This window comes from Typopeltis vanoorti, chromosome 26 (assembly GCF_054136105.1).
Source record: "Typopeltis vanoorti isolate ZY-2024b chromosome 26, IOZ_Tvanoo_1.0, whole genome shotgun sequence".
Classification (NCBI taxonomy): Eukaryota; Metazoa; Arthropoda; class Arachnida; order Uropygi; family Thelyphonidae; genus Typopeltis; species Typopeltis vanoorti.
The window spans coordinates 23,164,248-23,180,192 of NC_143574.1; the positions used below are offsets into that span (position 1 = coordinate 23,164,248).

The 15,945-nt window shown below is 36.4% G+C and overlaps 1 protein-coding gene across 1 annotated transcript in view; it reads right to left on the minus strand.

Annotated features, from left to right (window-relative positions):
- The window catches only part of Atac1 (Ada2a-containing complex component 1), a 92,758-nt gene that overhangs the window by 13,118 nt on the left and 63,695 nt on the right, over positions 1 to 15,945 (minus strand). The window contains exon 6 of the mRNA XM_090415070.1: positions 4,435 to 4,608. Coding sequence (XP_090271196.1) covers positions 4,435 to 4,608 — 174 coding nt within the window. The remainder of the gene's footprint in view (positions 1 to 4,434; positions 4,609 to 15,945) is intronic.

The window sequence follows — 15,945 nt, forward strand, 5'->3', positions numbered from 1 at the left end:
CACTTACTGTTTGATTCAGTAATCAATCCAGATATTTAGAATAGCTTTATCTTCAGTTTTCATGTCATCTTTATTGTGTGATCTCTTTAACTTCCCGAATCCCACGGAGTTTTAATTTTTCCATATCTGCAGACGATTTCTCCATAAGCTTCCTTGGCTAAATTAATCAATGCTTTCTTCTTTACTAACAAGTCTCTGTACACTCATGTCCTGAACCAGCATAAAGCATTATTATCAACAATGACATAGTCAGTGAGACTTATTTCTTTTGTCATCTTTCATGTGAATTGGTGCACATCTTTATGCCTGAACATAATGTTAGTAATAGTTCATGTCCCGAACAGAAATTCAGCAGGTACTTATTATTAGCTTTGTTCCAAATTTTTCCGAAATATTTCTATATGTCTGGTAATCATTTCATACTCTATTTAGATCCCCAACAAGGACCAACTTTTCCTTTTTCTTTGTGTCTGATGCATTGAAAAATATACAGGCACAAATAAGTCTCATTGTCCAGTTCTCCATTTTGATGTATGCCCACATCACTAATTAATAATTTTGCCTGCTACTGAAGAAACTTATCCTCATGTTTAGTGTTCAATACTCGCTACTTCTTTTCTCTAATCATCACTGCTGAATATAACATCCTGTTCATAGAATCTGTTTTTGTCTCCTTTGTTTTGGTAACACTTTTCTACCAATCATAATGTTTAATTTTGGCCAGTAACTTTATGGTTCACTGTTTGCCTGCTGAAAACAGCAGGGCCTCATTAAACATAGCAATGCCCTAACTGTCACCTGAATAAATGGTGTATTAATTTATACTGTTTATACAAATTGTTCAGGTGACTCTCATCCATAGAAAATTTATAATACCAAAATCACTCTCTTTGCTATCCTACCAAAAGTAGACTGTTGTCTGCCTCATGTAGCACAGAAGTTATAAACTACTTAAAACCAGTTCAGATGCTTCAAAGCCTTTTATGAACTGCAAAAGACAGTATTCCTTTCTAGAGCTATCCTGGTGTCTATAAAATTTACTGTTTCTGTGGCAAGGCTTACTTAGGTCAGATCGGAGGAGTTATGAAATTCAGGAAGATGAATTACACCTTACTAATGCTGATAAATATAATTGGATAAATCAAGCTTTTCTACTCATGTCCTTGCAGAACACAATGAAATGAATCGTTCTTCAGCTTATATGAAATACGTTATTTTGAGAATTAATGTCCTATCTTGTCTCTTTAAGAAGTCTAGCAAAGCTGTTCACTCACATGGTATTTGCAAGTCGCACTTCCATTTTTACAGTATCAACTCAGGTAGCTTGCTATAGCGGATAGATTCTATAGATGAATTCTGTTTGTTCTTGCTAGTTTGCTGCTTGTTTTGTGGGATGAAAAACATCGTTTCTGGTGGGAAAAGTCCTGCTACTTTCCTATGACAGTTAGATGCATATAACATTTCACAGACATTTTTTATGAATGGGTTTGCTAGTCGTTTGGTCTCATTTTGAATTTATCACTGATATTGGATGGTTATTTTCCACCTGAAATATCTGGCTTTTTATGATCAATAAACCTTGCTATTTCTCTTGCATTTAATTAAGTGTTGCTCTCAGTCTCATGCATATAAATTTGCTCAGCTCTGAGATTTTTTTTTTCTTCTCCCTCCCACATATAAAAGACAGAAGAGCCCAAAGCAAACAGATGCTGTGTGGGAGCAGCATCAGGAACAGAGTACTCTGTTGATATTCTTCTTGAAGTATTGGAGATTGTAGTCCTTTGGAAAATACTTCATGAGAGAGGTTGTTCCACAGAATTGGGGAGGAAGTAATGAAAGATGATGCACCACCCCATGTTAGTCAGATTTGGGATTTGTACAGAGTAAGTAACTGTTCAGCAGAGAGGTACCATCTTGAGTGGAAATGGATGCCAAGTTTTTTGGAAGTTGTTGATGCTATAGAGGTGATATGATTGTGCCAAGAGTAAGAGTCAGTCCAAGAAGCAAGATATGGTCTTGAATGTTAAGTTGAGAATTATTAAAAGCAAATGGAAAAGATCTGAGGTCTTTTTTACAGGAAAATGAGCAAAACTGTGTTTTGGAAGCATTGAAGATCAGTTTTGGGGCACTGCAGTAGTAATACTACTACTACTACAGTGCCCTGAAGTAGCAGATTTTTATAGTAGCACAAAGTACTTCCTTCCTTCCTTTCTGATTTATGCTCACTCATAGACCCACATTTCACCGTGCAGACATTCAAAACCAAAATCTGACAGAATACCCCTTATTCTGGGAGTGCCTTATGTCTATAGATATGTGTGTTCACAGAACCAGTTTGCTTGTTTTGAAGGATGGAAAACCCAAGTTTCCAGGGGTTAAAAATCTTCCACTTCTGTATGAACCATCTAACTCACCATTTGATTGAAAACACCTGATTAAGTTTCCTAATGTCACAGAGGGGGATTCGAACCTGTGTCTTTCCAACAAAAGGCTCATCTAAACCAAATGAGCTATGGAGGCTCAACATAAATTCTATGGTAGATTTTTCTGAATTGCAGGTCTGCTTCTGTGAAGGGGGAAAGAAAACTTTAATTTCCTAAAGCTTGAATAAATTTCAAGGGGAAAAAAAAAGAATAGCCAAAAAAATTAAGGCTAACAAAAGCTTCTCTAATTCTACATCAAAAATTAAGTTTTTGTATAAGATTAAGATGCAGCAAACCACAAAACATATAGTTGGATAACCAAGTACTTACACTGTAAACAAAGTTATGTGGGATAAGTCATTTTTTTTTTTTTAAATGACAACTACATCTCCTTCCTGCTTACAAATTTCTACATAGTCATATGAAAAGTAATGAATCTATTTCAACTCTTCTGAACAATTCACTATGCAATTTGGCTATATTACCTGTATACTATACAGGTTTTACCACATTTAAAATAGCCAAACCTATGAATTTCACCTGCCCCCCCCCAAAAAAAAAAACTGGGGAGGTGGGGAACAAATGTCCTGCTCTCACACATTCTAGTCAGAAAGGAAACCAATGACATGCTTCATTCTCTATATATAGAAAACTTACAAAACATTAACTCACACCACCATTACTAAATGATATGCTACTGTGGATATGCTGTCCCACAGTCTAAACTTTTTAGATAAAGAAACATACATGTAAGACGTACTAAAAATATGGAGAATGGTTTAACCAATGAATAAAAAAAAAATCATCAGCTATTATATTACACAGTTTCTTCATACTATGAAACAGCAAAACAACATCAAAAGGTGATATATTTTTGAACAAATTGGCCAATTAGCTGAGGTCAAAAATAGAGAAAACAGAGTTCAGTGGAAACAAAGTCAATTCAAACTTGTCAGGGAGACCTATGAAATACTGATTTCATTGCCAATATCAAAACTGCAATGTGATTACCTTAAATTATTGCTAATTTTGTTTTTTTAAATTTTATCAGAATATATATAATCTCTATGCGGTTAGATGTTTTGGATCATTTTTAAACTTTTCTAATGGCACAGATGTTGTGCAGGAGAACACATTTCTAATGTTTAGAAATATTAAACAGAGAAACCAAAACTTATGTGAAATGATTTTAATAGTTATTTCACGTAATTTTAGTTTCCGTGTTTTAATTTTTCGAAGTATGTCAACTTACAATATTAAGGCAGTTATCTCTAATGTTATTTTACAGCAGATGCCCCTGCAACAAGAAGTGAAATACAACAGCTAATTTTTTTTTTTTTTTTAATTTGTTCTAATAGTACCTTATCTCAAAATAAAATAACACAGTGAACAGTTCTGCTTTAATGGTAATAACTGGTCAAAAATGTAAAAATGAATAACATTAAGATAAATATTTTTCCAAAAAATTGAACCAATTTAAGTTATAAATCACTGTTTAAATCAGCCTCACTATTTTCTGAAGGATGGAACATCTCATTCTCAATATTGGGAGTTACAGAATATCATGCTATAGGACACTAACAGATCAGCATTCATAGGAAGAGAGTAACAAACATTACATGAGTGAATCAACATGAAAAAAAAAAAAAGAAGCTTGCAGAACATGTACATCCTTTAGCAGAAAAAGTGACCATAACTCCAAAAGGACAGTAGGATATTGGCATGAATTGATGCTCTGCTCATTTATATGTGAGCACAGATGTGTAAAAGCAATTACATTGTTATTTATATCATAATGATGCCATAGTGATAGATATGAAATATTAGTTTAATTTACTTTTTATCTGCAAAATCATCCTATCTTCACTAAACAACAAATAAGATCGGTATCATTTTTAAAAAAATTATACAAATGAATATACACACACAAAATAATGAAAAAAAAGCAATTATTCATTATAGAATTGCTAAGACACTACCTAAAAGCTATTAAAAAGGCAAACACACTTACAGATACTGCATCTGTTTTGTCACTGAATGTGTCTTCTTCATCTAGGCTACTAGCTATAGAACCACAGAATGGACTATCCACATCATCTGTTTCAGACATATATACTGGAGGTGTATGAGATACTAGAAATGTACTGGATTGATGAATAGGATGACGATTTACATGTCGACGGGGCTAGAGAAAAAATATTTACACATCATAATATAGGATGTTTAATAAGACAGTTAAATGGTAACTTCCTTATTTATTTATAACCACCCACCCACACACACACACACACACACACATACAGGGTGTTCGGGATAAATTTGACATATTTATAATTAATTATATTTTTCCGTAAGTTACATGTATTAACACACACTTCTCTTCATTTAAAAGTTTGGACCCTTCTTCATTCATATACAAGATGTCAGAAAGGATGGATAGCTGGAACCCACCTGAATCATGGAAGAGAATAACTTGTATCATGATGATTCGTGCCCGCCATCAAAATAAGGATATTACGACTGCTGCCTAATGCTCCCTGAATACAGTAAAAACAATCAGGCATGAACTAGAGACTTGCAATGGTGACTACGAGGATGTAGCAAGAAGAAAGATCCCTAGCAGACGATCTGATTGCGTTCGTACAGCAGAATTCCTCGCAAATCTGCAGGAACAGGTGTTGAAGAACCCTGGCATTGGAATTCGGGCTTTGTTCGTGGAGTTGCTAACTGTAGTCAAGCCCTGGATAACAAGGGTAGCCAATGGTAGGCCGTATGTATGGCAGCAGGATTCGGCCCCTTGCCACACCTCTGGGAAAAGTCAAAAATGGTTGTCTGAAAATTTCTACGACTTCACCAGTCCAAATGTTTGGCCTCCAAACTCCCCAGACCTTAACCCCATGGATTATTTTGTATGGGGCGCAGTTGAAAAAGACACCAATCGCACTTCCAGTAATACAAAAGCCCAGTTAATGGATAAAATTAAAACAGTTTTTGCGGCCCTTCCCAGGGAGACTGTAGCATCAGCTTGTTCGAGGTTCCGAAGCAGAATTGAAGCTGTGATCGATGCTAATGGTGGTTATTTTGAGTAAATCTTGTTGATAGTATTGTAATTAACTCTGCCTGTAATGTTTTTTTGTCAATTCATTAAATTTAATAGACACAAAGAAGATTTTCTTTTTCCTTACGAAACTGTCAAATTTATCCCGAACACCCTGTATATATATATGATGAAAACTTTTGCTAGCCTAAGAACCATTTTGAACTAATAGGTCTCAGATACCAGACAGAAATATAGAATAATGTAGCAGCTCATGCATGAAAAATGAACTCATAAGTGAACTCTCAGTCAGTGTGTAAATTATAATGATGAAAAGAACCTGAGACTTTTAATGCATACTTACTAAAAATATAATAAAATGTCCATCAGTATTTTATTATACAAAGCAGAGGAAGAAAGTGGACTCTTTTCTCTAGAAATTATGATTTACACACTAATCAAATGTTCACTTATGAAAAATCCATCTTTTTTGTGGCCTACTGAATTATTCTGATGGGTTTCTGTTCCTTGAAAAGAACCAAGTCGGAAACAGCTATCACAGGATTGTGAAACCTTAAATCACATGTGCTAAAACAGGTAGGAATTAATATATACGAGGATCGTCTGAAAAGTTCTCGGCCTCGACCACAGATGGTAACACTACCGGTGTGATTTTTTATTAAGTTGGTACATTTGTCATAGGTATCCATGTGAAATTACAAGTCATTCTATCAAGTAGTTTATTTTATCAGCTGTCTAAAGCAAAAGTGTTGCTGTATCCCTCGAAATGGATAAAACTGAGTACTATGTGGTTATAAAATTCTTTGTAAAATAAGGTTTAATGACAAAAGAAATTTATTCGAAGTTCATAAAAATTTATGGGCACTCTTCTGGTTTTCAACAATTAAGAAATGGGCTACCGAGTTTAAACGTGGCAATACCAGCCTTAAACATGATCCATGTAAAGGACATCCAAAAAGTGTAACAACACCAGAAATCATTGATCAAGTGCATGATATAGTATTGGATGACCAGCGAGTCAAAGTAGTTGGAATTGCTGAGACTATAGGCATTTCAAAAGAATGTGTAGGATATATTTTGCGTAAAGAATTGAAAATGAAAAAAGCTTTGTGTAAGATGGGTGCCGTGCTTGCTCACAGCAGATCAAAAACAAACTCACATGAAAATCTCTGAACAGTGCTTGGAGCATTTTAACAAGAATAAAACTGATTTTGTGCAGTGATTTATTACTAGGGATGAGACTTGGATTCACCATTACACACCAGAATCCAAACAGCAGTCAAAACAGTGGACAGAAGCTGGTTGTTGAGCGCCAAAGAAGACAAAGTTGGTTTAGGAGAGGTCATGACATCGGTGTTTTGGGATGCTAAATGCAATTTGTTTCTTAATTATCTTGAAAAGGGTAAAACAATAACCATCATCATCATCAAATTCCTGCCATATACCCTCTAGGGGTGTACAGGATATGACAGTACTACATGAAAAAATTACATCATTACTAACTTCCTATCTACAATTTTCCTCCAAATCAGTCTGTTACTTGTCAAGACTCCAACATTATCAGATCTTATATTTCTATCGTCTAAGGCACTTTGTACCGTATCAATCCACCTATATCTTGGTCTTCCTCTGGGTCGTTTTCCTGCCAACCTGGCAGAGAACACTTGTTTTGCTAATCTTTCCTCTCCCATTCTATTTAAATGACCATACCATCTGAGATTAGCTCTGCTAACGCATTCCTGGATGCTGACAATGTCAAGTTCTTTATTAATATCGTCATTTTTAATATGATATTGCCATTGATGCCATCTGTTCACGCCTCGAATCTTTCTCAGGACTCTCATATCTGCAGTCTCTAGTCTTTGGTCAAGTGTTTTACTTCAGACCCAGCTCTCAGATCCATAAGTTAAAACTGGTTTGAACACTGTCTTGTATACAGCTAATTTAGTGTTCCAACTAATTTCTCTCTTACTCCATATGAATTTATTCAATTGGCTTCCCACCATACCAGCTTTGCTGATTCTGTTGTCTATTTCTATATTTAATTTACCATCTTCAGTAAAAATCGTGCCTAAATAGCTGAAATGTTTTACTTGTTCTACAGGTTCTCCATTCACAACACAGTTGACATTTTCAATGATTCTGCCTATTTTCATTGTCTTTGTCTTTTTATTGCTGACCTTCATACCATATCTATTACAACAGCTATTCAATTTAGTCAGAGAATCTTGCAGACTTGTAGCGGATTTATTTAGAAGTATAACATCATCCGCATAAAGCAAAGAGCTGACATTAACATCTCCAATTTTGATATCAGGTTTAATACCACTTTCCTTCATAATGTGATCCATATAGATAATGAATAACAGAGGGGATAATGTACATCCTTGTCTCACACCAGATTTAACATTAAACCATCTTCCTGTACTTCCTTCAATTCTAATTGCTGACTTACAACTCAAATAAAGACTAAGTATTGCTTGATATAATGCCCCATTGACACAATACAACTGCAGCGTATTGAATAGCTTCTCTCTTGACACCTTGTCATATGCCTTTTCCAAATCGACAAAACTTAAATACAGATCTTTGTTATATTCCCAGGCTTTCTCGACTATTTGTCGTAAAGTGAAGATCTGATCCTGACAGACTCTATTTGGCCTGAATCCAGCTTGTTCTTCACCAAGCTTTTCTTCCACAATTCTTCTCAACCGTTTCTCAAGTATACTTGCATAGATCTTGCCAGGAACACTCAGTAGGGAAATACCTCTGTAATGCTCACATTCAGTTTTATTTCCCTTTTTATATATGGGTACTATGAGAGCTTTACTCCAATCATCGGGAATTCGTCCCTCTGTCCAGGCTTTCTGAACTATGCAGTGCAGCCAGTGTAAGACTTTTATACCACCATACTTCAGCATTTCTGGTCGAATATCATCTACTCCTGCTGCCTTTCCACATTTCAAGCCTTTGATGGCTTTTTCTACTTCAAGTATGGATATGTATTCCTGACTGCATGCCTGGTCAGTGTTTTTTATCACTGTGCTGTCATCACTGCTTGTTTCATTTAGCAGTTTTTCAAAGTAATTACTCCATACTTCAAGGATATCTTTTTCTCCTGTTTTCATGTCACCTTTATCATCTCTAACTCCTTTTACAGCACTCTTTCCTCCATTCCTAAGCTTCTTCAACAACCTCCAGAATATTTTGCCACCTTCCTGATATTTATTTTCTATATTCTTGCCAAATTCCTCCCATGACTTTTGTTTAGCTAGTTTTACACACTGTTTAGCTTTCTTACATTTGTCTCTGTATTCTGTAAGAGTAAAAGCTGACTTATTTGCCAGGAACTTTTGATATGCTTTCTTCTTTTCCTTCACTGCCTCTTTAACTTCCTGTGTCCACCAGGGAGTTCTGATTTTTTTATCCTTGCACAAAACCTCACCACATGCCTCTCTGGCAGAATCAATCAATGTTTTCTTCAGAGTTTGCCACTGAATCTCCAAGGCTTTATTCCTGTTCTCAAACTCTTTCATTTTCTTTTCAATAATCTTTCTGTATTTTAGTCCACAGTTCACATCTGAGAGCTGCTCAACTTTTATTCGCTTTAAAACTTTCTTACATGTTATTCTTTTCAATATGAAATTCAATTTTACCCTGCTCAAGACTAAATAGTGATCACTTCCAATTTCAAATCCTCTGTACACTCTGGTGTCCTGCACCAGGTAGAAAACATTACTATCAACAATAACATAGTCAATGAGACTTTTCTTATTCTTAAACTCTTCTCTCCATGTGAATTTGTGAACATTTTTATGTTGGAACATGGTGTTAATAATAACCAGTCCATGTCCTGAGCAGAAATCCAACAGATATTTGCCATTATTATTAGCTTTGCTCTTTTCACCAATTTTTCCCAAAATATTTTTGTATGTCTCACAATCATTTCCTACTCTGCTATTTAGATCCCCAACAAGGACCAACTTTTCCTTTTTCATTGTGTCAGTTGCTTTTTCTAAAGCGTCAATAAATCCCTCCACTTCTACCTTAGTAGAACATTCTGCGGGACCATAGGCACAAATAAGTCTCATTGTCCAGTTCCCCATTCTCATATTTGCCCACATTACTCTACTTGAGACTGACTGCCATTCAAGAAGATTAGCCTCGTATTTTGTGTTGAATACTATGGCTACTCCTTCTTTTCCTTGATTGTCATTGCCTGAATATAACATTTTGTATTTATTGCTCAGAAAGATCTCACCAGTTTTGGTCTTTTTTGTTTCAGTCACCCCTATTATGTCGATCTGGTACTTATCTAATTCCTCAGCTAGCTCCATTTCTTTGCCATTCAGGCTTCTTACGTTGATAGTACCAATCTTTAACTCTGGTGATGTTGAGTTGGGGTTTGTTTTCAGATTTGTTCCAGTAGCTGACTTTTCCCTGTTTGCCCTGGTTCCCTGGCGAAAACAACGGGGGCCTTTTTTAACCGGGCGACGCCCCAGCCGGCATGAAATTTTGTCATGTTGTACCATCATTTTTTATTTTGGTTTAACCAATAAGAATACAATTTGGTTGGCTAAATCCCAAATTGCCAGCCCATCCTCGTTCGTTCAGTATCGAAGTAGATACCCAACAGGGTGCACCACGAGAAGGTGAGGATTGGACATAAGGTCAGAAGCCCTGGTCGGTTCTCCGCATTCCTTTAAAGACTATGTGGAGGTCTCCTCTCAGTTATACAGCTTTGACCCTTAAGCACTCCAAAAAACAATAACCTGGGAATATTATTCTGATCTTTTAACCAGACTAAACAAAAAAAATCATGAGAAAAGACCCAGTTTGAAGAAGAAAAAAATTATCTTTCATCAGGACAATGCACCTGGCCCACAAAGGTGTTTTGGCAATGGGAAAATTAAGGGATCTGCACTATGAATTGCTGGAACATCCACCCTGTGGCCCCAGATTTGGCTACCTCTGATTTGTATCTCTTCCCAAAACTTAAACTCTTCTGCGCTGGTCAGCATTTTTTTTGAATGTAGAAGGGTATTTTGCAGATCTTACTGAGAACAACTACAGGGATGGGATAACAGTGCTGGAATAAATGTATTAGTCATCAGGGAGATTATGTTTGAAAAATAAAAATAATTTTGAAATTATAAATTCGTTTTTTCATTGTTAGGCCGAGAACTTTTCAGACCACCCTTGTGTATTTTTATATATATATAGATTCTTGGACAGTTTCAAAAATGCATGTCTTTTATGCAGTAATTAAAGAAGATATTTTCAAAAGCTCCTGGTCACTTTCAAGAATTTTATATTTTCAAATGCAAACATATTTTTTACTTAATTGGTATAAAATAACAAGTGATATTTCCTTTTAACCCTGCAGAGGTCACAGCTGATCTGACAGATACAAATTGTTTAATATAAATAATCTTACACATATCCAGTGTATAGCTTGGAGATCATGAGTAGCTGCACATGCATATATTACGAGTGATATTCAACACTGTTTATGCAGTCAGTTTTGGTTTAACACGTGTTATGTATCCTAAATCTTAAAACACACCCCAACTCAATATCGCCAGAATTGAAGATCGGTACTATCAACATAAGAAGCCTGAATGACAAAGAAATGGAGCTAGCTGAGGAATTAGATAAGTACCAGATCGACATAATAAGGGTGACAGAAACAAAAAAGACCAAAACTGGTGAGCTCTTTCTGAGCAATAAATACAAAATGTTATATTCAGGCAATGACAATCAAGGAAAAGAAGGAGTAGCCATAGTATTCAACACAAAATACGAGGCTAATCTTCTTGAATGGCAGTCAGTCTCAAGTAGAGTAATGTGGGCAAATATGAGATTGGGGAACTGGACAATGAGACTTATTTGTGCCTACAGTCCCACAGAGGGTTCTCCTAAGGTACAAGTGGAGGAATTTTTTGAGGCTTTAGAAAAGCAACTGACACAATTAAAAATTCATCCTTGTTGGAGATCTAAATAGCAGAGTAGGAAATGATTGTCAGACATACAAAAATATTTTAGGAAAATTTGGAGAAAATAGCAAAGCTAATAATAATGACAAATACTGGTTGGATTTCTGCTCAGGCCATGGACTGGTATTACTAACACAATGTTCCAACATAAAATGTGCACAAAATGCACATGGAGAGGAGAGGCAAAGAACAAGACAAGTCTCATTGACTATTATTGCTGATAGTGATGTTTTCTCTCTGGTGCAGGACACTAGAGTGTACAGAGGATCTGAAATAGGAAGTGGTCACCATTTAGTCTTAAGCAGGATAAAATTGAATTTCATATTGAAAAGAAGAACATGTAAGAAAGTTTTTTTTTTTTTTTTAATTATTATTATTATTGTTCTGGGAAACTCCAAGGAGTTGACAGACTCATCGAGGGAGGACCTAACATCATGCCAAGAACAACTTTTCAACATTCACACAGTATCTATCATATCTTGCCTTGAACTCATTCACGGTCGTAGCACCCACAACAGACTCTGGAAGCTTATTCCACTCATTCACCACTCTCCAAGTAAAAAAACCTAGCTCTAACACCCTTCTCAACCACGTTCTTGCCCAGCTTCCATGCATGGCCCCTAGTCCTCTCACCACCAGTCATATTTTCAAAAATATCTTGTTATAAAAACCCTTCAGTAATTTGAATGTCTCAATCATATCACCCCTCCTTTGCCTATTGTCCAATTTCTGCAACCCACAAATCTTCAACCTATTCTCATAAGGTTCATTCCACAGACCTGCTAACATCTTGGTCACTCGTCTCTGGACCCTCTCCACTTCCTCCCCATCAAGAAGAAACCCTGGTGCCCATAACTGGGCACAGAAGTCCAGATGGGGTCTTATCAAGGCTCGATACAGAGGAACAACAACTTGTTTGCCTCTGCATGTTAAAGTATTTTTCAGAAGCCAAGTGATTTGGTGAGCTGTTTTAGTCACTTTTGCAATGTGCCCCCTAAACTTCAACTCCCTATCCACCAACACTCCCAAATCCCTGGCCTCATCAATCTCCTGGAGTATGGTTCCATCAATGCGATATACTGCTGCTATTCTTTTCACCCCAAAGTGCGTAACCTTACACTTTGCCACATTAAATTGACATCCATTTTTCCTAGCCCAGTCCTCCAAACTATCCAAATCATCCTGTGCACTCACAATTGCTCTACCCAACTTTGCATCATCAGCAAACAAGTGAACACTTCCTCTCAAATCCTTTCCTATATCATTGATGAACAAACTGAAAAGCAGTGGTCCAAGAACAGAGCCCTGTGGCACTCCACTAGTCACAAGACGTCTTTCAGACTCCACTCCTGAATAAACCACTCTCTGGTATCTCTCCTTCAACCACCCTCCTATCCATCTCACCAACCCTATATCTATCCCCATCTGCTCCAGTTTACTGATTAGGGTTCCATGTGGTATCCTATCAAAGGCCTAGGCAAGGTCCAGTAGTATCACTGTAAACCCATTACCCCTATCCAGTTCAGCCGTCACTGTGTTATAAAACGTGAGCAAGTTACTGAGGCATGATCTACCCTTCACAAAACCATGTTGTCCCCCATACAATATCCCATTTTCATCTATCCAATCCTGTATTCTTTTCTTGACTAATTTCTTTAAGACCTTGACAATGATTCCTGATATGCTAATCGGTCGGTAATTTACAACAGCAGTCTTGGAACCACCTTTATGCAGTGGAACTATTTTCCCCTCTTTCCACCCGCTCGGGACTAACCGAGACCCGAGACTCAAATTAAACAAAATGGTCAAGGGTACTGACAATTCTTTAGCTGCTTCTCTACAACACGAGCTGGTATACCATCCAATCCCACAGATGTATTGACATTGAGGTTATGCAATAGACTACTCACCTCCACTTCATTCACCACAATTCCCATATAATCTACTGGTTTATTCGTTTCTGCAATGTAACCACCTGGATGATATATTCTTGCAAAGTGCTCACTCAGTAGCTCAACTATCTCAACTGATTCAGTTACCTTCCTACCATTGGCATTCTTTAAAATCATTCTGCCATGTACATTTTTCCTTTTACTTGCTACATATCTAAAAAACTGTTTAGGATTCTCTTTAGCCTTCATGGCCAATGTTCTTTCGTAATCCTTTTTTGCTTTTCTTACCACACTCGTCACCCTTCTGGCCTGCGCTTTATACTGTTCATGTGCCTGCCAGTCACCTTTCTCCTTTAATTCCCTCCATAGTTGTTTCTTTTTTTGCAGCTCAAGCTTAATGGAGTTATTCATCCATTTAACCCCTACTTGATTTATTATTCGGACTCTAGGTATACAGTCAACCATTGCTTCATGCAAGCACTTCTTAACTACAAAACGAATAAAAGTTCAGCAGCTTTTAGATGTGAACTGTATGCTAAAATATACAAACATTATTCAAGAAAAAATGAAAGAGTTTGAGAACAGGAATCAAACATTGGAGATTCAGTGGCAAGCTCTAAAGAAAACATTGATTGATTCTGCCGGAGAGGCATGTGGTAAGGTTGTCTGCAAGGACAGAAAAATTAGAACTCCATGGTGGATACAGGAAGTTAAAGAGGCAGTGAAGGAAAAGAAGAAAGCATATCAAAAGTTCCTGGCAAATAAGTCAGCTTGTGCTCTTAGGGAATACAGAGATAAATGTAAGAAAGCTAAACAGTGTGTAAAACTAGCTAAACAAAAGTCATGGGAGGACTTTGGCAAGAACATAGAAAATAAATATCAAGAAGGTGGCAAGATATTCTGGAGGTTGTTGAAGAAGCTCAGAAATGGAGGAAACAGTGCTGTAAAAGGAATTAGAGATGATAAAGGTGATATGAAAACTGGAGAAAAAGATATGCTTGAAGTATGGAGTAATTACTTTGAAAAATTGCTAAATGAAACTAGCAGTGATGACAGCACAGTGATAAAAAAACACTGACCAGGCATGCAATCAGGAATACATATCCACGCTTGAAGTAGAAAAAGCCATCAAAAGTCTGAAATGTGGAAAGGCAGCTAGAATAGATGATATTAGACCAGAAATGCTCAAGTATGGATGTATAAAAGTTTCACAGTGGCTACATTGCATAGTTCAGAGGGCCTGGACACAAGGACAAATTCCAGATGATTGGAGTAGAGCTCTCATAGTACCCATATATAAAAAGGGAAATAAAACTGAATGTGAGAATTAGAGAGGTATATCCGGTGCTCTGATGCCTAGGGCTGCACCATAGGCATCAGAGTCCCCTAGTATAAATATAAGATCTGACAATGTTGTAGCTTTGACAGGCAACAGATTGATTTGGCAGAAAATTGTAGGTAGGAAGTTAGTAATGATGTAAATTTTTCATGTAGTACTATCATATCCTGTACACCCCTTGAGGGTAAATGTCTGGAATTTGATGATGATGACGTGTTATGTAAAGGTGTGTGATATTTCATAGTAAATTGTATCTGAGAGATACTGCGAACTCCAATGTCAGGCATAGTATTGGTTTAGTTGTTTTTTTCTTTGTTTCTTTGTTCAATAATTTCTAGATTGTAACTGAAAATAAATAAACCATCATGTATTATATTTGCAGTTTTTTTTTAACACATACTAGTAATGAATGTATCTCTCAGATGCACGCGACCTATGTTGCAATTTTTTCGACTGTGACTTCCACAGGTTAATAAATTTTACTACTATGTTGAAGTTTTTCTGACTCTTTTCAAAAACTGAGCATTAATAACATTTTTAGTGTTAAAATTGGTCATGTTAGAGGCTTAATGGAGTGAAACAGCACTGAGAAAGGATTAATAATATTATTTAATTCTTCCAATATTTCGTCTGTCACCGAGAACAATATGAGACTTGTAATACACACACACACACACACAAAGGCAACACAAAATTAAGTGAAACACGTGTAGATGGAGCACCTGTTGGACAGCGTTTCTCAAAGTGTTTAAAGGTCTTCGGGGGGGGGGTACGTGGCAATTTTCGGCTATGCATCATTAACGCTCAGTTTTTGAAAGAGTCTGAAAAACTACAACATAGTAGTAAAATTCCACAGGTTAATAAATTTTACTAACATAGTAAAATTTATTAACCTGTGGAAGTCACGGTCAAAAAAATTGCAACATAGGTCGCGTGTATCTGAGAGATACATTCATTATTAGTATGTGCTAAAAAAAAAAACTGCAAATATAATACATGATGGTTTATTTATTTTCAGTTACAATCTAGAAATTATTGAACAAAGAAAAAAACAACTAAACCAATACTATACCTGACATTGGAGTTTGCAGTATTGAGATAAAAACGGCACTAACTAATGAATCACTTCTCTCCCATAAAAACTGCTGTATAGACTCAAGCACAACCATGCTGCCAGTGCAACATAAGGTTTTGTTTGACACCACCCTGTCGTGAATGTGTTAAAACTATGAAATAT